The 21,701-nt window shown below is 36.1% G+C and overlaps 4 protein-coding genes across 5 annotated transcripts; 3 read left to right on the forward strand and 1 right to left on the reverse strand.

The window, feature by feature from the left end:
• Positions 1–1,682: 1,682 nt before the first annotated feature.
• LOC129311060 (heat shock factor protein HSF8-like) lies at positions 1,683–8,999 on the forward strand. Of its 2 annotated transcripts, none has more exons than XM_054953024.1 (2): positions 1,683–2,347; positions 7,461–8,999. In XM_054953024.1, exons 1-2 carry the CDS (start codon positions 2,084–2,086, stop codon positions 8,694–8,696), a joined length of 1,500 nt encoding a protein of 499 aa, XP_054808999.1. In that variant the 5' UTR covers positions 1,683–2,083; the 3' UTR covers positions 8,697–8,999. The 2 variants fall into 2 exon arrangements, with proteins under 2 accessions (XP_054808999.1, XP_054809000.1); XM_054953025.1 differs by lacking the exon at positions 1,683–2,347 and adding an exon at positions 2,931–6,234.
• A 1,425-nt stretch (positions 9,000–10,424) lies between these two features.
• LOC129310446 (mitogen-activated protein kinase kinase 10) lies at positions 10,425–11,791 on the forward strand. Its single transcript, XM_054952286.1, has 2 exons — positions 10,425–10,881; positions 10,917–11,791. The coding sequence occupies exons 1-2, from the start codon at positions 10,613–10,615 to the stop codon at positions 11,632–11,634; spliced, it is 987 nt and encodes a 328-aa protein (XP_054808261.1). The 5' UTR covers positions 10,425–10,612; the 3' UTR covers positions 11,635–11,791.
• A 1,216-nt stretch (positions 11,792–13,007) lies between these two features.
• Positions 13,008–15,419, reverse strand: LOC129310636 (protein SAMBA). Its single transcript, XM_054952541.1, has 3 exons — positions 15,162–15,419; positions 14,094–14,207; positions 13,008–13,417 (listed from the first exon to the last, which is right to left on the reverse strand). The coding sequence occupies exons 1-3, from the start codon at positions 15,316–15,318 to the stop codon at positions 13,371–13,373; spliced, it is 318 nt and encodes a 105-aa protein (XP_054808516.1). The 5' UTR covers positions 15,319–15,419; the 3' UTR covers positions 13,008–13,370.
• Positions 15,420–15,532: 113 nt separating this feature from the next.
• LOC129310637 (uncharacterized) lies at positions 15,533–21,279 on the forward strand. Its single transcript, XM_054952542.1, has 2 exons — positions 15,533–15,730; positions 20,617–21,279. The coding sequence occupies exons 1-2, from the start codon at positions 15,667–15,669 to the stop codon at positions 20,865–20,867; spliced, it is 315 nt and encodes a 104-aa protein (XP_054808517.1). The 5' UTR covers positions 15,533–15,666; the 3' UTR covers positions 20,868–21,279.
• The last annotated feature ends 422 nt before the right edge of the window (positions 21,280–21,701 follow it).

Genomic DNA, 21,701 nt, shown 5'->3' on the forward strand with positions numbered 1-21,701 from the left:
TTGTCTATAAATGAATCAAAACATAAGACAAAAGCTAAAAAAATATATACTGTAGTTTTTGAAATGGATTAATTGCAATTAAATTAAAATATTTCATGTCTAAGTCTGCCATATTGGCATTGTTGCAATAAGAAATGAATCAGAAAATGAGACAAAAGTTATAAGAAAATTATACTCAGGTCTTTGAAATGGATTGATTGCAATTAAATCAAAATATTTCAAATATAAGTTTGCCTTATTGACACTGCTGCAATAAGAAGACATATGGTATAACTAGAAAATAACGATAGTAATGTATAGGAAACCTGTCAGTAATAAAAAATAAAGGATTAAGAATGAATTTGAAATAGTTGATATTTGAGAGATGGACAAAATTCCAATATCTGGAGGCAAAGTCATAAATAGTTGAATTATTTAGATTCCTACTCTTTGTAGTGCTATTATAGAAAAAGCATTCCATGAGATATAACTTAGTATTTTACTTTTTTTGGGACTTTATTGCTACTACCATTCAACAGTTTGAGGGCCACCCAAGGTAGTGTATAGGAAGGCTAAGCATTTGAAAAGGGATCTTCAACTCTTCAACATTCAAACTCCATGTTCTAGCTCCTTTTTCCCCGCACGCAAAGCATCTACCACACAAATAAAAAGAAGATTAAAGAAGAAAAAAATAGGGTAAATAACTGATGATTAAAAGAAAAAAAGAGTTAAAAGAGAAAGAAAACAGAAAATAAAATAAGCCTTAGAACCTGTTGCTGCTCCATGTGGTGTTAGTTCGGTTCTTCTTCTTCTTCTTCATCACCGTTGTGCTTGTGGGGCTGTAAGGAGTCGATGCTTTAAACATAATAAGCATCACCAATCTCATCTTCATTTGTTCTAGGTTGCCGTTATCGAGCTCAATTATTCCTTCTGCATTACCAAGGGAAGCCATTTAAAGCATCTAAAAAAATGAACAATTGATTTTAGACCTTGGTATTAAGGGTGGTCACATACAAAAGTAAAGAAATGCATCCACAGAATAAAAAGGAAGGTTTAGTGCGAAATAATGCCAAGGCAAAGGCATTAAGAGGAGAGGGACAGCTATGGCTGTCGAGGTTGAGTAGGCCTTAATCAATAAAGGAGGAGGGCAAGACCAATGCGCTCATCGGAGGTAGAGAAGATGACATATTGGCATAAAATACTCAAGAGAGGTATTTAGATGAGAGGATCAGATGAATGAAGTAGTTGCACGGTAGATTAGAGGAAAGGCCAACACAAAGAATAGTGATCAAGGATTTTATCTGAACATTTTCTATAAGTAGGTTAGTGAGATAAGCAAAAATTTACACAGACCTCGATAGTATACATGAAACTCGATAATATTATCATCCAATTTTTTAAAAGAATTTAAAAAAACAGTGGGAGTTTTGAAATTGAAAAGAAGAAAGAGGAGAGAGTTTTTTCAAACTTTTCGCACAGAGCAATGTAGCCATAGCTTAATGGCTAGAAGCTGGCACTGTAACTAGAGCCAAGTATTGTTCATAAAGTCATTTAAGTGAGTATGTGTCTAGAGCCAGATTTCAAAAGTGGCTTGTCCCGATTACATTTGTTATTTAGGTTGATAATCAAAAAGGACAAAAAGTGATCCGTAGCCTTTGGCCCCAAAAAGAGGGAGGGCAAAAAAAAAAAAAAAAAAGAAAAACGAAAGGAGAGGAAGGAGGTTGTAATCCATCGTCTGCTCCTCAGTCCATCAGTGGGTAAACCCAGGTCGTATCCTCGGTCCCTCGCCTCTGACCTATAAATCACACATAATCTTCTCCATCCTGTCCTTTAAAACCCCATTTTCTCTGTAAAATCAATAACTTCGTCGATCTATCTCTCTGTCTCTCTCTCTCTCATTTCATTTTTTTCCTTTCTTTTCAAACTCCGACACTGCTCTGAACTATCCCTGCCTCCAACTAGGGTTTAAGTTTCATACCAATGGCTGGCATTGCGTCCCCTTTAAAACGATAGATTTTAGATAGCCATAATTTTTTCACCATTTCTATTCCTTTTCTTTTTTCTGAACTTTAGATTTTTGTCTGTTGGTAAATCAACTCTTGACATGGACGGAGTTAATAACAGCGGCTCCGGCGGCGGCACACAGACGCCAGCTCCGGCTCCCATTCCTAATACCAACGCGCCCCCGCCGTTTCTTAGCAAGACATATGACATGGTGGATGACCCGTCCAGTGACGCGATCGTTTCTTGGAGCTCAACCAACAATAGCTTTGTTGTTTGGAACCCTCCTGAGTTTGCCAGGGACCTCTTGCCAAAGTACTTTAAGCACAATAACTTCTCCAGCTTTGTTAGGCAGTTGAATACATATGTACGCTTTCCTTTCTCTTTAGCTCTCATTTTGATTTTCACGTCGTCGTCGTTATCTATGAGTGATTAGACAGCCTCAGTTTTTTCCCTGTGGCAGTGTTATTTTTTGCGCTAATAACCTTATGGATGTTAGAATTGATCGTGAGAATGAGGGAGACGAAATTAAACATGGAATATTTATTTAATTTGAATGTTTTCGGTTGATGCCATGAATTATGATTTATAATTACGTTATCTGAGATTAGTGTGACTGTATTATTGATGAGCGAGAAGGAGTGACATTTTTCTTCTCCTCCCTTTGTTTTTGGGTGTTATACGAATCCTATTGTCTCTTCTATCACCCTGATTCATATACAGATAATGTAGGCAGTGGACTGAGGCCCTTATCCAATAGATTATGTAGTTGCTTCAGACTTCAACTAAGTCTCAGAGCTGGGACAGGATGCATTATTTTGTTTATATATATACGATATAGCCTATGAGATTTCAATTTGATATGTGTTCCTCCTGTATTTTCTCAGCAACTATATGAATCAGAAGAGGGAAATTTCGCAGAGAAAGCAATTCTCAGGTTTATCAGTTACTTAATTGCAAGTTTATTCCTGTATCATATTTAAAAGGCCATTGCACATACGATATAACTGAATTGATGAGACATATATCAAAATTCAAACTCCTTGAAGAGAGTTTTGGGGTCTCTAGATATTCTCTTATGGGTTGCTATTATATTCAGCAAGAATTCACCGATATGTTTTTGTACTATAATATTGGTCCGCTATTATGACCTATTTCTTTGCAAAACATAAGTAATTGAAAGGTGCAGTTAAATATTCACATGACCCATGAGCTATTGATTTTAGTTCTGCTTTTGCTAGGATGAGATGAGGATTATATAAGCTTTTTTATATGAAGGATTGTTTTTGTCAACTTGCTTTTCTATCTGGTGGAGGCACAAGGCCTAGGATTCATTATAAAAAGAAAAAAAACTATGTAGCTGCTGCCAATCATTACATGGAGGTAGATGATTGTTTACACTTCACATCATAAAAATGTTGTGGAATAGATATCAATCTCAATTGAAAAGGAAGGAATGTAGGGACATGGGGGCAAGGGAAGTAGAGGAACAAATTGTAGAGAAACCTTAGCAGCCTATATGGAGCTGTCCTTGAATTCAATCGTTGGGCTAGCAGGTCATAAAACAATGAAGTTATTGTGAAATGTGATGGACCCATAGCTATTGGACTATGATGGGTAAGAATGTTCTGGACTGACAGAAATTAGAGAGGTGTAGGGAAAGATGAGGGAAGAACAGTGAAGGTAGCTAGAAGCAGAGAGGAATGAGGGAGATTTAGGAGAAGAGATTGAGAGAATTTGAGGGACATAAGGAGTATTCTTTTATTGGTCACCGAAGATAAGATTACATCTCAAATGCTTCAGGATATATAGGCTTTAAGTCATTCCCTCCTAATGGCTATTTTTTAACTAACCAACTGTTTAAATGAAACACACATGAAACATGCATCAACCCCTAAAATTATAACTAATCATGTCATAATTATAAATCTATAACAGACTATGAGCGTTCAAGGCTTATGAAAGAAAGGATAGCACAAGAGTGACAAGGGGGCCAAGTTGGGTTTAACTGCTGATGAGGAGGCTAGGGGGAAAAAGAAGGAGAACAGGTTGTTGTTACTAACCAATCATACATAGAATGCTGTGTAGGTGACAGATTAGTGATTAGACAACCTCTGAATTCTATATGTGTTGATCCAGTGATATATGATTTATAATTTCATACGTTAGTTGAGGAGAGTGTGGCTGTATATCAAGGAGGGAGGAGTGGCTCTTTTTTCTCCGTTCATTTTTGGTATTTCATAAATCAGTACTTCTCTTTTATCATCTTGGTTCATTTCCAGCTGAAAATATAGTAGCCTCAAGCCCTCAACCAATAGATTTTTGTAGTTGCTTCAGACTTAAACTAAGTCACAGCTGGGACAGGATGTCTTATTTTTATTTCTATACATCAAATAGCATGTGTGATTTCAATTTGATATCTATTCCTCTTGCTTTTTCTCATTAAGTAGAGAGGTTGGAAGAGGGAAGTTTGACAAAGTAAGCTGTGCTCAGGTTTATCAATTACTTAATTGCATTTTGTTCCTGTATTATATTTAAATAAATAGTCACTGAACATTTTATAAGCATGATTAGAAGGGAGACATATTTCAAAATTCAAATTGCTTTAATAAGGTTTTAGAGTCTCTAGCAAAGATTCTCTAATAAATTGCTCTGTTACCCCGCTTGAACTTACAGATACGTTATTGTAAAATGATATTGGTTTTGTGTTGGGAATTCAAAGCTGAAATTAATTATTTATGTGACACGCAAACTGAACTTTTTATTTTAGTTCTCCATTACCAGGATTGGATTACATATTGTATAATCATGTAAGTTCTGATGCTTTGAATAAGAAAATTAATTCAACTTGCTTTTCTAGCTAGTGAAGACACAAGGTTTAGGGTTCATAGAAAATGGCATAGCAGCTCTATCAATCTGATGTGTAGTTGTAGAAAGAAAGAGAGAAAGAGAGGGGAAAAAGAGAGAAGAAACTGAGAAATGGAAACCGAATATGAATTCAATAATCTCAAGTCTGAAAGATAAGTACAATATTGCCTCTTATTTATAGGTATAAGATCTATCCTAATCCTATTCAAACTCTACTAATATAATAATATAATTAAATATCAAACTTTATCTAACCCTATCATAAATCATAAATCTCATCTAAATCCAAATATTCTAAAATAAATAGATATCCTAATCTTGTCAAATAATAAATCATATCTAAATCTATTTAAATAATCTAAAATAATCTAAATCTATTTAAATCCTAACTAATTATTAATTACATAACAATCCCCCCCCACCCCTTCAAAAAACCTTGACCTCAAGGGTCTGAATGCTGAAAGAAGGATGCTGTTTCTGCAATATCCCATTGGCTTCTTGATCCAGAAGACCCTTTCAGTGCTCCAAGACTTCCCTAAACTTCTGACATCTGCCTAGTATCATTTGCGATCACTTTGCCAGGGTCAAGATGAAGTTCAATGAGTTGCAATTGCATTTTCTGCTTCTGAGGACAGCTGTGACCTTTGAAGAACGGCTGATGGCAATAAAAACAGAGGTTCTTGGCTCAAAACTCATCAACTTCTTAGAGGCTCAATCGTTTGGTGATTTTCAGATTAGGTTTTGGAGAGGACCCTTTGGACAAAGGAACAGAGGAAACTGAACCATATTTTGAAGAAGAATGAAAGTCAGGAGAATGGACATTTGTACCTTCACTCTAGTCATTGTGGGTTTTGCTAAAAAGAGCCAAATTTGACACCTTCTGCAACGTGCTCGCCTCATTAACCTTCTGAATATGGATATCATGCAGTTTCACAATGGCTCGAGCTTCTTGGAGGGTGGATGGCTTCAAGATCCGAACTTGGCCTGCGAATTCCTCTTCTAATCTTGAGATATATGACTGAACAAAGTAGTCCTCTGCCAATTGGAGTTTGTAAATAATTGCATTGAGGGCATTGTTATGAGCATCTATTGAGCCTAACTGGCGCAACTTCATTAAATCACCCATTGGGGTTTCGAATGGTGGCCCAAAACGTGTCTTTGAGGCTTCAATGTAACCAGCCAATGTGGTTGCACCCCCTTTAGTTGTTTGCTCCCACGGTTGGTGCCATTGAAAAGCCCCTTCATCAAGATGTAGGCTTGCCATGGTAATCTTCCACTCCTTTGGGGTCTCATCAAGTTGAAAATACCTTTTGCAATTGACAATCCAGCCCACGACATCCACACGCTGAAAATGATGGGACTCCATTCTTGTAAATCATGTGGGAGGTTGGTAGGCTCTTGTATAACCATGTCTATTGTTGTTGCTTCCTTTGCTTCTTCCAGCCGAATCGCCTTTGTCACGACTCAGCTATGCAACCTAGGCTGACAACACTTGTAAAATTCCAGATAAAGAAGAAAACTTTTGTAACTCTTCTTTGATAGCCCTGAAACGTTCTTCAAATTGTTCGGCCATATTTTGGTGATTGCTCTTGGAACTAGTCTTGAACATGAATGCTAGTCGGGGATTGCTTGGCTCTTATACCACTGATGTGTAGCTGTAGAAAGAAAGAGAGAAAGAGGGGAAAAAGAGAGAAGAAACCAAAAAATAGAAACTGAATATGAATTCAATAAGCTCATGTCTGAAAAATATGTACAATATTGCCTCTTATTTAGAGGCATAAGATCTATCCTAATCATATTCAAACTCTACCAATATAATAATTTAATTAAATATCAAACTTTATCTAACCCTATCATAAATCATAAATCTCATCTAAATCCCAAATATTCTAAAATAAATAGATATTCTAGTCTTATCAAATAATAAATCATATCTAAATCCATGTAAATAATCTAAATCTATTTAAATCCTAACTAATTATTAATTACGTAGCACAATCATTGAATGGAGGAAGATTGTTTACATTTTTGCATTTGGTGGAATAGATCACCTGCCTCAGTGGCATAGAACTGCATTATTTAGCATGAAGACATCCTATTTCCATTCGAACTAGAGGAATTAGTGGGATTATGTATTTTGGCAACGGCGTTTTCATGCTGAATTAACCATAACTATTTTTATTAAAACGCAGGGTGTGAGGGCTCCATTCACTGCTGTCTTGCATGAATCAAGGCTAGCTATTTATGAGCTTGCTATATTAGCAATTCAGCTCTGCTGAATAACTATCTCACTCTTCTAGCTCACCCCTTTACGTCCTCTGTGATAATCTGTTACTGTGCCCAATTCCCTTTAGAATCCTCTAGCCACTATAGTAGTGGATAATGCAGCCTTTGCGCTTGTACTGTATTTTGTCTTCATTCTCTTGCTATTGCCCTTTAACATCCTAGGCCCAAAGTCTATAAATGCATCACATTCTATCTGTCAGTTTGTAATTTAAGTATGCATCTACTTTCATGTTTGTATATACTGACTGAAAAGTTTTGCTGTTTCATTGAACTTTTGATTTACCTCCTTCCTATTTCTTTTTTCTATTGTCAACATAATTAAACAGGGTTTCAGGAAGGTCGATCCAGATCGGTGGGAATTTGCAAATGAGGGCTTTTTGAGGGGTCAGAAGCACTTGCTTAAGAGTATAACCCGGCGAAAACCTGCCCATGGTCATGGTCATGGTCATCAACAGGCACAACAATCTCATGGGCAGAGTTCATCTGTAGGGCCATGTGTAGAGGTTGGGAAGTTTGGTCTAGAGGAAGAGGTTGAAATGCTCAAAAGAGATAAGAATGTGCTCATGCAGGAGCTTGTGAGGTTGAGACAGCAGCAACAGGCCACTGATAACCAGATGCAACAAATGGTTCAGCGCGTTCAGGGAATGGAACAACGTCAGCAGCAAATGATGTCATTCCTTGCAAAGGCTGTCCAGAGCCCTGGCTTCTTGACTCAGTTTGTACAACAGCAAAACGAGAGCAATAGGCGTATAACTGAAGCCAGCAAAAAACGACGGCTTAAGCGGGAAGGTATTGCTGAAACAGAGTGTGCTACTGCTTCTGATGGACAAATTGTTAAGTATCAACCTTTGATGAATGAAGCTGCTAAAGCAATGCTAAGGCAGATCATGAAATTGGATACCCCTTGGCTAGAATCTTTCAATAATAACTCAGATAATTATTTGATTGGCGATGGCTCAACATCGTCAGGGGCAATGGACAGTGGCAGTACTTCAAACCGTAGCTGTGGAGTAACCCTTCAAGAGGTCCCCCCACCTTCAGTGAATGCTCCCTCAGCTGGAAAATCTGAAAAGCAATCTTCTCTAGAGTCTGCAGCTTCTGGAAAAGTTACGGCTGCTCAATATCCTGATGTAAATGTGCTAGTTGGTGCATCTGAGAAACCTTCTGACCCTATTTCTGAGGTGGATATCATGCCTGAGCTTTCTCCAATACACGAGATGGTGACGGGAACTATTCTTGATATTCCTGAAGAGAATTATATTGGACCTGAAACAGGAAATGAGGGATTCATGGATCCTAATTTGTTGGGGGTAAACGGGTCGATGCCCATTGATATTGGTAGTATTTCACCTGATACAGACATTGATGACTTGCTACGAAACTCTTCTTTTTGGGATGACTTGGTGCAAAGTCCACTGCCCGAGGATATTGAGATTGATGCTGCTGAAGTGTCCAAGGGAAATGAGGGGCAGCCAGTGGAAAATGGATGGGACAAAGCGGAACATATGGATCAACTTACAGAGCAGATGGGTCTTCTTTCTTCTGAAACAAAGAGAGTTTGATTGGCCACCTATTAAATGTAGAATAATCTGTCATGTTTTTCAAGGTATCCCCTGGCTCAAACAACACAGAACTGATGTCTAATGTATAACTTTTTAACAAAAGGAAAAGATGTCTAAAATATAATCGTATCGCGGTTCGCGCATTGGAAAAGCAGCTAATGATTTGTCTTTGGTCTTTTTGGGTCTAGTTTGTGCATACGAGACCCTAGTCTAATTTTCTTGTTTAGATTTACATACGTATATCTTTTGACTTCATGTTGAATCTATAAGTTATGATCTCATGGTAGCATCAGATGCTGTAAGTTCGGCCTATGATTCTTTTGTACTGGTTCATTTGTTGTCCAGGGATAAACAGCCATTAAAAAAAAAAAAAGGAACAACTCGTCAAAGTTCTCTGCAACTTCATTTGTCCTCTAATATGCCCTAGCCCTTGCTTTTGGCTGCCTTGTTTTGCAATGCCTCTTTATTCATGTTCTATTTATTTATTTTAAAATCAGCATCCTTTATTTCCTAAGTATGTCTAAAGGGTACATGGAAGTCTTCAGAATTTCATGAACTAGATATGTTTGATGATAGTCTGGGGTATTCTGTTATTTGAAAACCAATCGGATATTTTCTTCAAAAAAGACTACAAAAAAAAAAACCGTTTTTTAAAGGGGGCATGTCTTTGGACAACCTGGTTGTGGATCCAACTCTGGTGATTATTATTGATTAGCAGTGGTGTGGTCCATATTGCTGAATTACCCATCTGTGTTTGTTTGACGTAAAGAAGATCTATATTTTGAATCCAAGGACTTTCAAGAAAATGACTTACATTTGAAAGTAGTATATAGTTTTTAGATTCTTTCACTCACAAGTATGTTGGGGAAAACAAAAAGGAAAAATGAAACACGTTGGTTAAAATAGGTTAACTGCTTGAGAGTACTAGAACAAGGATAAATTTGGTTCATTACATTTGCTCAAATTTTGATATAAGTCTCTCTATATATATTTTTTTAATATTATAAGTCTTTATATATATTTTTTAATTTTCTAGATCTTTTCATGAACAGTGTTATAAACTGAAAAAAAGTAAAAGGGTCTAAAACACTAAAAAAGTTGTAGGTACCTATAACAAAAGTTAAACAAAGTATAGAAATTTAAAATTATATTTGTATTTATTTTAGGTTTATTTCAAGTTTCTTAAGCGATAATTTATGCATGTGGTTTTTCTTTTTATTTTAGATTGTGATCGGAATAATTAAATGCAAGGATTCTCGCTAACTTTGAGCGTTGCTCCATTGCATGCCCAACAATTTTCTTCACAAATCCCCATCATATCACTATCAATCTTGATATGATAAATCAATAAATCATCCCTAAAGATCCTAATTCAAGAAAAAAAAATCTTAAAAATTGTATTTTTCTTAAAATTTGATAACAAATTATAATATTTCTATGTAACTATAATTGTCAAGTATATTTACAATAAACCATTTGATGCTAACTTCCCCTCGATGTCCGATGTTTTTGCAAATATACAATTTTCATTCATCTATATGCACAGATGATCTTTCTTCTTTCTAGCCATAAAAAAAGACACACAAGTTCCCACAGAAGCCACGTAATTCAGGCTGTAGCTATTAATGGTAAGGTAATTAAATTAAAAAAAACTAAAAAGAAATGGAGAGTAACAAATGGCAGAAAAAGCACACACCTGCGCCACAGAACAAACTACAATCACAGCCACTTAGCTCAGAAATCACCACCAAATCCTCACCTGCCCAACTATTTCGGAATGATCATAAACACTACTCACTCAAGAATGTGTGTCTCTTAAACCCCACTTTGATTTGTTTCCTATTTTTATAACCTCACAAGTACAAACAGACATGACAGAGAAACGCACTGGTTTCATTTTCCGAGTGCAGGTGTAAATGACATTGGTAAGAGAGAGGAGGCACCAGGAAGCTCTAAGGCTTTCCTTACCATCACATCCCATCCCAGAAACTGATTACTGTCATCAAATCCAAATCCCAGCCTCCAATGGGAACTCTCTGGCCATCAAGAACCTTTTGAGCCTCGAGAAACTCACAGTTCTCGGCCATGGCAATGGTGGTACAGTGTATAAAGTCCATCACAAGAAGAACCAAACCTTCTATGCTTTGAAAGTCCTCAGGTGCAACCAGAATGCTCTTGAAATCTTTCAGCAGGCTAAACGTGAGGCAGAGATTCTCGTGAGGCAAGAGTGGATTCCCCATATATTGTGAGGTGTCATGCAGTTTTTGACAATAATTGCAGTGAATCTCATGTAAATGGAGGTGGCGGCATTAGCTTTGTCATGGAATACATGGAAAGAGGGTCATTACATGATGTGTTGAGAGAACACGAAGCACTACCAGAGGAAGTGATCTCTGTCTTGGCAAAGAGGGTTTTGGAAGGACTCAACTATTTGCACGGCATGAACATAGTGCACAGAGATATCAAACCTTCAAATTTGCTTGTGAATGACAAAGGGGAGGTGAAGATTGCAGATTTTGGAGTGAGTCATGTGGTAGAAGGAAGGTTTGAAGCATCAGATTGTAATGCAGGCACATGTGCTTACATGAGCCCAGAAAGAGTTGATCCTGAGAGATGGGGTGGTGAAAATGCAGATGGTTTTGCTGGTGATGTGTGGTCAGTGGGAGTGCTGATGCTAGAATGTCTTCAGGGTCACTTCCCTTTTACTGATGCAGGTCAAAAACCAGACTGGGTCACGTTGATGTGTGTGATTTGCTCTGGTGAGAAGCTTGAAATGCCAGAGAAGGCATCAGCTGAGTTCAAAAGCTTCGTGCAGAGATGTTTAGAGAAGGATTGGAGGAAAAGAGCAACAGTACGTGAGCTTCTTGATCACCCTTTTGTGAACACCAAGTTCTGCCCTTCTGGCAAAGGACTGCTCAATTATCTTCTGCATCGTTGAAGTACATTGCTGGAGTCTTCTTTCCATTTTCAAATAATCTTCAATGATATTTTGGGTTGGGTTTAGGAAGAAGAAAGATGAAAACTTTTGTCTCAAGTTAGAGATTAGGAGGTTGATAATCGTTTATTTCCCGACATGATCATGAAATAAACGGAATCCTTCGATTAAAAATTTAACGTTCTATGATAAGAACTGAGTACTCATAATTGTGAAAATTAGAACGACATGCCTCTACACGCAATTTGATGGAACACATTTCGATAATCTCAGTCCACCTTTTAATAAATTTCACAGATTATATTGGGTTAACCAAAATTTATTGAGGGATGAAGCTGAAACACATTTCAGGATCCCTTCTTCATTAGCATGCAGATTTTCTTCAATACCTTTAGGCCTTGGATGATACGATGAAAGAGTTTTTGATTAAATTAAAATCGGAATTGAAATTAAAATAGAATTAAATTTAAAAAATGTGTTTAGTATGAAGATGAAATCCTAATTTAATATTAATATATATATTTAAAATATGAAAAGACCAAAATATCTCTTTAAAAAATCATCTCTCTCATGTTCATCTCTCCCCTTGGCCATTGTCATCATATGAAGACCTTCGTAACTTTCAAAAATATGAGTTGAACCATAAAAAAAATGTGGAGCATGATTGATAACCAACAATATCCCCACGAGAGCACCGTTGAACTTGATTCCATGGCCCGGCAACCTCCACGCTATCATCCCACCAGGTTTTCCCTTTGTATGTTTTTGCAAAGCACATGTGCTTTAGCTGGTTCATCACGGCAACAAAAGCGACAATGATGATTGGAGTTTTAACAATGAAGTTGAAGGCAGGTATTTAGAGGTGGGTGAAGGTGGAGCAAATGATGATGGACAAGGGTGGAGGAGACTGACATTGATGAAGGTGAAAGTGATTTTAAATTTTAATTCTAAAAAATCAAACGGATTTTATGAAATCTAAGATAGAATTAGATTCTGCATATTTTATTGAAATTGGGATTCCAAAGAATCCAAAATATATAATACCAAACAAACTTACATCAAGAGTCCATTTATAATTCCATTACCATACTTAGAATTCCATCATACCAAATATAACCTTATTTTGTTGTGCATCCAAAAAGTTCCTTATGAAGTATATATATATATATATATATATATATATTTTAGGCTTTGTAATTAGTTTTAACTTTGTGAATTTTTATTTAACAAGGTTAATATACAATTAGAACTCAAAATCAAAATGCACGCTCTCACTGCCTCATGACATATGTTCCCACCGCAATTTATGCATATTTGGTGGATTAATGCTGTGGATATCATAAACACTGGGGCTAAAAATAATAAATATAAAACGGTTAAAATAAAGGGGTCGGATTTCAATATGATAGGATCAAGATCATTTCATTAGTAGACATAAACACCCATTCGTTGGAGTTAAAGAAATATGCCACCACATATTTAGTAGAGGGTCAGCTTCGAGAAACATATAGGTTGCGCTGTAAAACCAAAAACATAAATGCTTTACCATATTTTAACCATAAGTAACTACACATATGGTATTCAATTCTCATGAACGTAAGGGAATCATGGAGTGTCACATATACAACAAGCCTTGGATGTCCTATGGATGCTGACAAATGAAAACATAGCTGCCCTCGTCCGCGCATCACAATAATTTGGATCCTTGAGGTCAAACAATTCTCACTATTCTGGTGGAGTCAATTCCAGTTCTTAGAAATCTCTGAGGGCTTGCGAAGAAAACCCCCTGTAATGGAATATTCAGTGGAAACAAATTAACCTATGGATGTCCCTGTCCCAGCCAATGAAAGGAACAGACATGCTTTACTATCTAGAGCCATGCAATGAAAAAATGATGCTGTACAATAACAAATTAAGCCGAATATTCAACCAAGCTTTCTAACTATGCCGAAGAATTTAGCATTTAGCAAATAGGGAAAAAAAGCAAATGCATCATGGGATTAGTTAGAATTAGTATCAATTAGAAGTTAGTTCTCTAAGGAATTCTTGGTATCCTGATAGTATAAACAAGAGAAGGTGCAAGTATATGGGTATGATAGATTTGAGCAGTGTTTATGTTTTCTCTGTATCAGCGAGGAATAAATTTTATGGCTTGTCAGATAATGCAAATCAAGCATGCATGTTTTTTACCAGACAGAACTTTGGAATCTATCTAACTTGAACAATCCTTTTAAGACCAAACCCAACATATTACTTGAAAAATCCACCATTATTGATGTCTGCCTCACTTTCAACCATATAACAAAAAATCATTGCATTTAGCTGGTTTTAATGCCATGACATAATCAAAGTAGGTTAGCAAAGTTATCTAAACTGTTACATTTAGAGTCACACATTTTAATACAGAAATCCAGCAAAGTATTGCAATAACGAAAGAGGTAATTCAGAGATCATAAACTAACCTCCTCCACTTGAAACAAGGTGGATCCGAGAACGAGGACCCTCAAACTTCCAATTATCATCATCTAAGGATTTAACCTCCTTCTCAAGTGCAGCCATGAGATCTTTTTTTAGAACTGCAAAATCAGAAAGCAGAATCTGTAAATGCATGCTTCACGGGTTAATTTAGGAAACACAGACAGAATGTTGTTATACTTTGGCTCCAAATACGAAGAAGACAATTGCTGTACTCCATACAAAATTGCAAACCATTAGAGATAGCAAGGAATATGGATTAAAATAATTGTCCTAGTTAGCTCTTCAGCCTTCGGTATATAAAAGGAAAACCAGTTAAAAAAAATGTTCCAACTGCTTAGTAATCTTAAAGGCTCCAAGCTCATATATGGCAAATTACAGTGCTGAGCATAAGTTGAGAAGGGAAGACTCATCTTCTTGTCCCAAATATTTATTTACTAAAAGAAGTTATTACATTATTACAATGTTTGGAAATGGTAAATGGAGTCTGCAAAGATAAAAACAGATCCCTCGGATGTCAATCTTAACAAGATCTCAATTTGAGGCTACATGTAAGATTAAACCCCAATAGCTTATCAGAGGGAAAATCAGGAATCAAATAATGCATATTGAACAATAATTATAAACTTAATTATCACATCCTTAAATTGGCTGGTCATGGTAACGAAACAACGTGACGACTGAATTTCATCATTTAAACAAATTTTGCAAGAAAATGATTAAGAAAGATGGTATAGGAATATATTTATGAACACTGACATGGAAGAGCCCAGAAAATAAGATTCCTCTTTGATCAGCTGAAATGATTCAACCTTTTTTCCATGAGGTAGAAATTTTGACATCTTTTTTTTTACAATGAGAAATCGTGTCATCCCTTCCAAAGATTTTTTTTTTTTTTTTTAAACCTTGTTAACTTCATCGAATGAGTAAAATTCCAATTCCAGATGACCGCGAAGCAAAGAATTTGGCGAAAAGTCATAAAAACTAAGAATATAAAATGAAGAAACGCACAATACAAGCTAAGAATTTTGAAAAGAAGAGAATGTAGAAGTAACCTAACATGGCCTCGTCCTTTCGCTCATATGTTGACAATGGATCACACGGAAAATGGAAATCGTCAGCAGAAAGAGTTGAATTACTGCCACCACCTCCTCCACCACCCACAACCGCCGTCGCTGACATCGATGAATGTGCCGGCGATGAACTACTCATCGTATGCCCACTTCCTCTCCTTTGCACAGTGTTTGGTCGGATTTTTTTTTTTTTTGGAGGGGATGGGAGTGGGCAAAAGTGTTTGGTTGGAAAAAGTTCGAAGGGAACATTCCAAAATTGGGGGTTTTTGGAGGGCGGCGAAACATTTTTTTTCACTGACTAAAATACCCGTGTAATTTTAAAATATTCCACAATTGCCCATCAGATAAAACTATTCTGCTCAGTTGGCGATCCATTCAGTTGGCCTTTGTCGCTTGTCGCCTCTCTTCTAGGTCGTCATCGGCTTGATCACTGCCTCTCTACTTGGTTGCCGCCGCCGCCGCCTAGTGCGCTTACAGCCACCGTCAGATGAGAGCTGAGAGCTGCTCGTGGGTGTCTGAGTCCGTTGCCGCATTGGAGAGCTTAAACGCAGGTGAGTCATTGGTCGTTCTTCCTGTTTCACCATCGATGCTTCGCCCGAGTCCCATTCCTTTTTTCTGTCACATTTGCGTCCCTGTTTCTCCATTTGTTTCTGTCACATCTGCGTCCGAGTTCCCCGAATCCTGATTGAGGAATGCTTTGATGCCTATTTCAATTCAATTTAAAATGCCTAAGCACCCGGGGGAAAAAATGAGTGCATCAGAATTGCTTACCAATGATTTTTCTGAATGGCTTCAAGTGTCCAATTGAAAGGTGATGATATTGTAAACAGAGTATATACAATAATTAGGAGAATTAGTAAACCGAGTATATGTCTGGTAGTAAAAATTACTCGATAATGGAGCTGACTCTGCTTCTCCAACTTCTGCAACTACCAACTGTTGCGGCAGACGTGAACGGCGAAGTACGAACTGCTTGACTTGTGCTAGAAAGGACACTATCCTTAAAAATTATTCCGACATACCTTCTTACGATCGACAATTCTCAAGGATTAAACAAGTACTTTCTATGGCGGAGCAAGGAAACAGAACAATAGAGACTAAAAATCAAACACAAACGTAAAGACGAACACAAGAGCAGAATGCAGAGGGAGGAGAGAATTGCCCTGAAAACTCAAGAGGCTGGTACCCTATTCTGTCCGCATAGCCCGAGGAAGGAGACATGAACGTTGGCTCATAATCACCGGATTAAAGCTCCAGTTACACTCTCATAAATTACGTTTAAGCACTTGTCTGGGGGTTATGTAGACGTACATCACAGTTAAGCCTCTGTCTGGAAACGTTGGCAAACAAAACGTTCAAGATATTAACTTAACAAAATCGATTTATTTGGAGACGTTGGCAGACAAAACATTAACTCACAAAATTGGTTTTCAAAAGAGGTTTAATGCTGAAAAATTGTCAAGGTTTCAAGTTTAAATTCAAAACAGCAAAATCAGAGGTTTTCAGGTAAGCTAAAAATAATTATTTATTTAATTATTTTTATAAAAATAACTCAGTAAAAGAAACCTATTGCCTTTTGAACTCGTGCGCAGGGGGCGAATCAGTTGATTTCAACTGCAATTGCCCTGTGTTGGCCTATCTCATGTGCTCGAGGTCACTTCTCTTCTAAACTCATTTTACCAGCCCACTTCATTTCTTAGTATATATACACTAAGAAATTCTTTCTTTTAGTCAATGTGAGACTTTGACACACACACACACTGTTGACACACATACAACAATCCCCCACATGTGTCAAAAGGATCTATGTTCGTCTGTGTTTATTTGCACAAAGGATAATCACTTCGAATTTGGTGTCTATCAACTTAAATCAAACTTAGACTAATAAAACTTAGCACACAAAACAGTCAGTGTAACTTTATTATTGAACCAACAGATCTTGAGCATATGCTAGAGGTCTTATTAATCAGATTATACCCTCACAATCTTTGCTGTTAACGACGATTTTGTACGTTGTCGGCTATGCGTACGCTTGGTTTTAACAAATGCTCTAGAGATTTAGCCACGATCTCATAGAAGCGGCCCCACTCCACATTTTTATAAGTGTTTTCATCAAGTGTATTTGCAATGAATACACCATCCATAAGGACTATGAAAACATTAAAAACTTTCGCTCAACCTCCGTTCAATGCATTCTAGCACTTTCTCAAGCCATAGGAAGGGACAAAATCCAGTGCTAGCAGAACTAATAAGTGACTTGTTCTTACTTATTAAACCTTCTTCATGGGTTCTCCAATCACAAAAGTTGGGTTGCCATCACCGTTAATTTCAAACAGGCTTAAGTTCCATTCCCCTCGACATTTCAATAATAAATTTCTTCCCCAGGGGCTTAGTTAACAGATCCGTCAGATTTAACTCTGATCTCACATAATCGATTAAGATGACCCTATCTTTGAGCAGCTGCCTTATAATATTATGTTTCAATCGAATATGTCTACTTTTGCTATTGAAGGTCTTATTTTTAGTCGTTGCTATTACAGAATGGCTATCACAATGTAAAGACACTGATGGTGTAGGCTTTTCACCTATTGGAATACTTGCTAAGAAGTTTTTCAACCACTCAGTCTCAGTCCCAGCCAGCTTCATGGCAATGAACTCAGAATCCCTTGAGGATTTTGTGTTGATTGTCTGTTTTGTAGACTTCTAAGTTATTGCACTACCACCAAGAGTGAATATATAACCACTTGTGGATTTTGTCTCTTCTGAATCCGAAATCCAGTTAACATCATTGTATCCTTCCAATACAGCAAAAAATCCACTATACAATATATCATAATTCATGGTACCTCTCAAATATCTTAAAACTCTCACCAGAGCCTCCTAGTGTTTACTGCCTGGACAATGGGTATATCTGCTCAATCTGCCTACAGCATAAGCTATATCAGGCTTAGTAACATTCATCAAATACAACAGACTCCCAATAATCTGTGCATACTTAGATTGAGCAACTGGATCACTCTTGTATTTTTTAATTGCACACTCGAATTATAAGGAGTACTCAGAGGAGCATCTTCAAGATGTCCAAACTTTCTGAGAATTTTTTCAACATAATGTTCTTGGGAAAGCAAGATTTCATTTTCATTCTTTATGATTTTTACACCCAAGATTATCTTGGCTTCACCCATATATTTCATATCAAAATTTGAAGAAAGAAAATTTTTTGTTTAATTAACAACACACATACTAGAGCCAAAAATTAGTATATCATCTACATACAAGCATATAATCACACAATCATTATTCACAAGTTTTGTATAAACACATCTTTCTACTTCAATAGTAGAAAATCTATCAGTTGTCAAAACTTGATCAAGTTTCTCATGCTATTGCTTAGGCGCTTGTTTTAAGCTATACAAAGACTTGACAAATTTACAAACTTTATTTTCTTGCCCAGGAATCACACATCCCTCAGACTGTACCATATAAATTTCTTCTTCCAAATCACCATTTAAAAAAGCAATTTTAACATCCATTTGGTGAACAAAAAGCTTGTAAATTGAAGCCAAATCAATGAGAACTCTTATAGAAGATATTCTAGTCATAGGAAAAAATGTGTCAAAATAATCTATATTTTCTTTTTGAGTAAAACCCTTGGCCACGAGCCTTGCTTTATATTTATCAATTGAACCGTCTAGAAAATATTTTTTTAAAAAATTCATTTACACCCAATGGCCTTAGCTCCTTGGGGCAAATCTGCTAAAACCCAAGTTTTATTTTTTCTTAAAGAATCAATTTCAATTGCTTCTTTTCAAAATTTGATATCAGGAGAAGAAATAGCTTCATAAAAATTTAACAGTTCATCTTGTACTAAATAAGTGTAAAAATTATCTTCAAAACTTGTTTCTTTTTTTTGCTTTTTACTTCTCTTTAAAACCAAATCCTCATTTAAATTTTGTTCAAACTCTGAATTCTCAATAGGTTTAGAAACATGCTTAATTTTCAAGGAAAAAATATGTTCATAAAATTCAGCATCCTTAGTTTCTACAATTGTGTTTTGGTCTAAAATATCACTTTTTAAAACTAAAAGGCGATATGCTGCACTTTGTTCAGCATATCCAATAAACATACAATCGGAAGTTTTAGACCTAATTTTTCTCTTTTTAGGATCAGGTAATAAAACTTTTGCAAGACACCTCCACACTTTTGCGTCTTAGTCTCATTCTTTAACATTTTAGGTTAAACAATTTGATCTTCCAGACCTCGAGTGGCTAAATGAAGAATTGAATGCCTTATGCGGATAATGACCTGGCAGAACACATGGAAGAACATGGTTAAAGTAGCCAACACTTAACGAGAGGGCAACATTATACCCAAAAAAATACGTTGGGGCAAAATTACACTAAAAAAACTTCAAGATATGGGGTGTGCCTGAAGGAAAATATTAAGAGTATTTTTGTACGTTAATCCTTTCTTTATTGTTGACATGTTTATCTTTCATGTGATTTTTTTCCCCGAAGCAATATCTTGCCACCTGCTTTTCATACACCCTTTCTTATTCTTTAATGTAACTGATCCTTGGTTGAAAACATTGTGTACAGTATAAATTGCTGAAATATTAATCAATATTTGGTTAATTTACACCATACCAGTCTTTAGAATATAGTGTTAAGAGCACTGACTCGGCATATTTTGCTAGAAAATCAACAAGTGAATCATAATATAGGATCTATTTCTATTGTGGGTTGTGTTTTTAAATGTGAAATGATGATTAGTTTGGCATAAATCTCTCTATCTGTGCTTGCGTGTGTACTACCTCTAGTCTTATTTATTCGTCACTTCCAGCATGTTTTATCAGAATCAAGGAAAACCTTAAATCTCAGTAATTTTGTCTTAAAATTTAACAAATTTTCACCTTTTCCTCTAATAAATATTCTTAAATCTCATTATTGATATTTTTATTCCAAGCATTTAATAAAAGCAAAACTGTAAAGAGGGACATTAAAAATTAATAAGTGCCCTATAAATAAGGCTAAATTTTTTCTTCTCTCTATGCCTCATAAATAGGATTAGAGGAGTATTTAGCTAGTCTTGATTATTTGGAGAGTGTTCTTTTGTGATTCCAATTCATGACATGCTGGAGCATTTGGAGAGAAACACCTGTAGTGCTTTGCATAAAGGAAGAGAATTTATATTGACTTGTGAAAATTCTAACTAAAATTTAGTTTAAAACTAGAATAGATCATAGTTGAAAACTGATACCCTTCTAAAATTTAAATAGTTATATTGTATGAAAAAATAGTTATAATCTTGCTGATAATATCTAAACAATAACCCTAATTTAAATTATTTGATTTTGATATATATATATATATATATATATGCGATGGTTATGTAGTAACACTAAATTTAAATGTGTTGTTTTATTCTTGATACACAGTGATGGCTTTATCACAAGAAAATCAAGAATTATTGCATTTGTTGAATTGGTGGTTGGTGATGGCTAAAGCAGTGCATGAATTTTTCTTTTTTGAGTGTTTGACAATGATACTGAAGCGATGCCAAGTAAGTCATGTGTCTTGCATGATGGATTGTTCTCTTGGTACCAACTCACCACAGAGAGCAGTCTATCTGAGACAACCTATTCTTCCCAAAAAAGGAAGAGATCGAGCTGTGATCGTGATGACTTAATGCTAAAAAGGTAAGAGAAGATGGCCTAAACAATGGCTGAAATCTTCAAGGATGCCACAAAAAATCTAAGGATGCATATAGAAAGGGCTGAACGCAAGAAGCGGGTGGATGGGATGAAAGAGTAACTTTATGAAGAACTTATTAAGGTTGAGGGCATCTCAGATGAGGACCGTATTGCTGCCTAAGTGAAGATGGTTTCTGATGAGAGCTTGCTCATTGGATTTTATACCATACCTGCTGGTGAGAGGGCTGGTGCGATCCGACAGATTACAGGCTGGTGTAATTAACTTATGAGACTTTTGAGATGGTTGGAAGAGTATTTAACATCTATCTTAAACTTTTGATTTGTAAGATATAGAATATATTACATGCTTATGCTTAATGTGACTCCTGAGCAGTGAGATATAGAATCTCTTACTATATGAAGAATTATATTTGCTTCAGGCTATATTTCATTTCAATTTAAAATTTCTCATATTTAAATAATTTTTTAGCCAACATACAAAAAATGGAATGAATAAGTGCACAAATTATTCACTTCAATTTAAAATGTCTTACATTCAAACGCTTTTTTGTCAACTTAAAAAAATGCAATGATATAGTTGCCCAAATGATTCACTTCAACTTACATATTTAAAACGAATTTTTTAACCACCATTATTTTTTTTAAAAAAAAAAAAGTGGAATGAACAAGTCCCCACTTTCAATGATCAACTTTCATGCATTTATGTCTTGTCTATGGGCCTGAGAAATTAGTAGAAGGGCTTTGTTGTAATCGTACACGTTCTTTTTCGTTAATAAAGGTTGATCCTTGTTCCCCAACCAAAAAAAAAA

This window comes from Prosopis cineraria, unplaced genomic scaffold (genome assembly GCF_029017545.1).
Source record: "Prosopis cineraria cultivar Desert tree isolate PC_DT_omini unplaced genomic scaffold, ASM2901754v1 PC5, whole genome shotgun sequence".
Taxonomy (NCBI): domain Eukaryota; kingdom Viridiplantae; phylum Streptophyta; class Magnoliopsida; order Fabales; family Fabaceae; genus Prosopis; species Prosopis cineraria.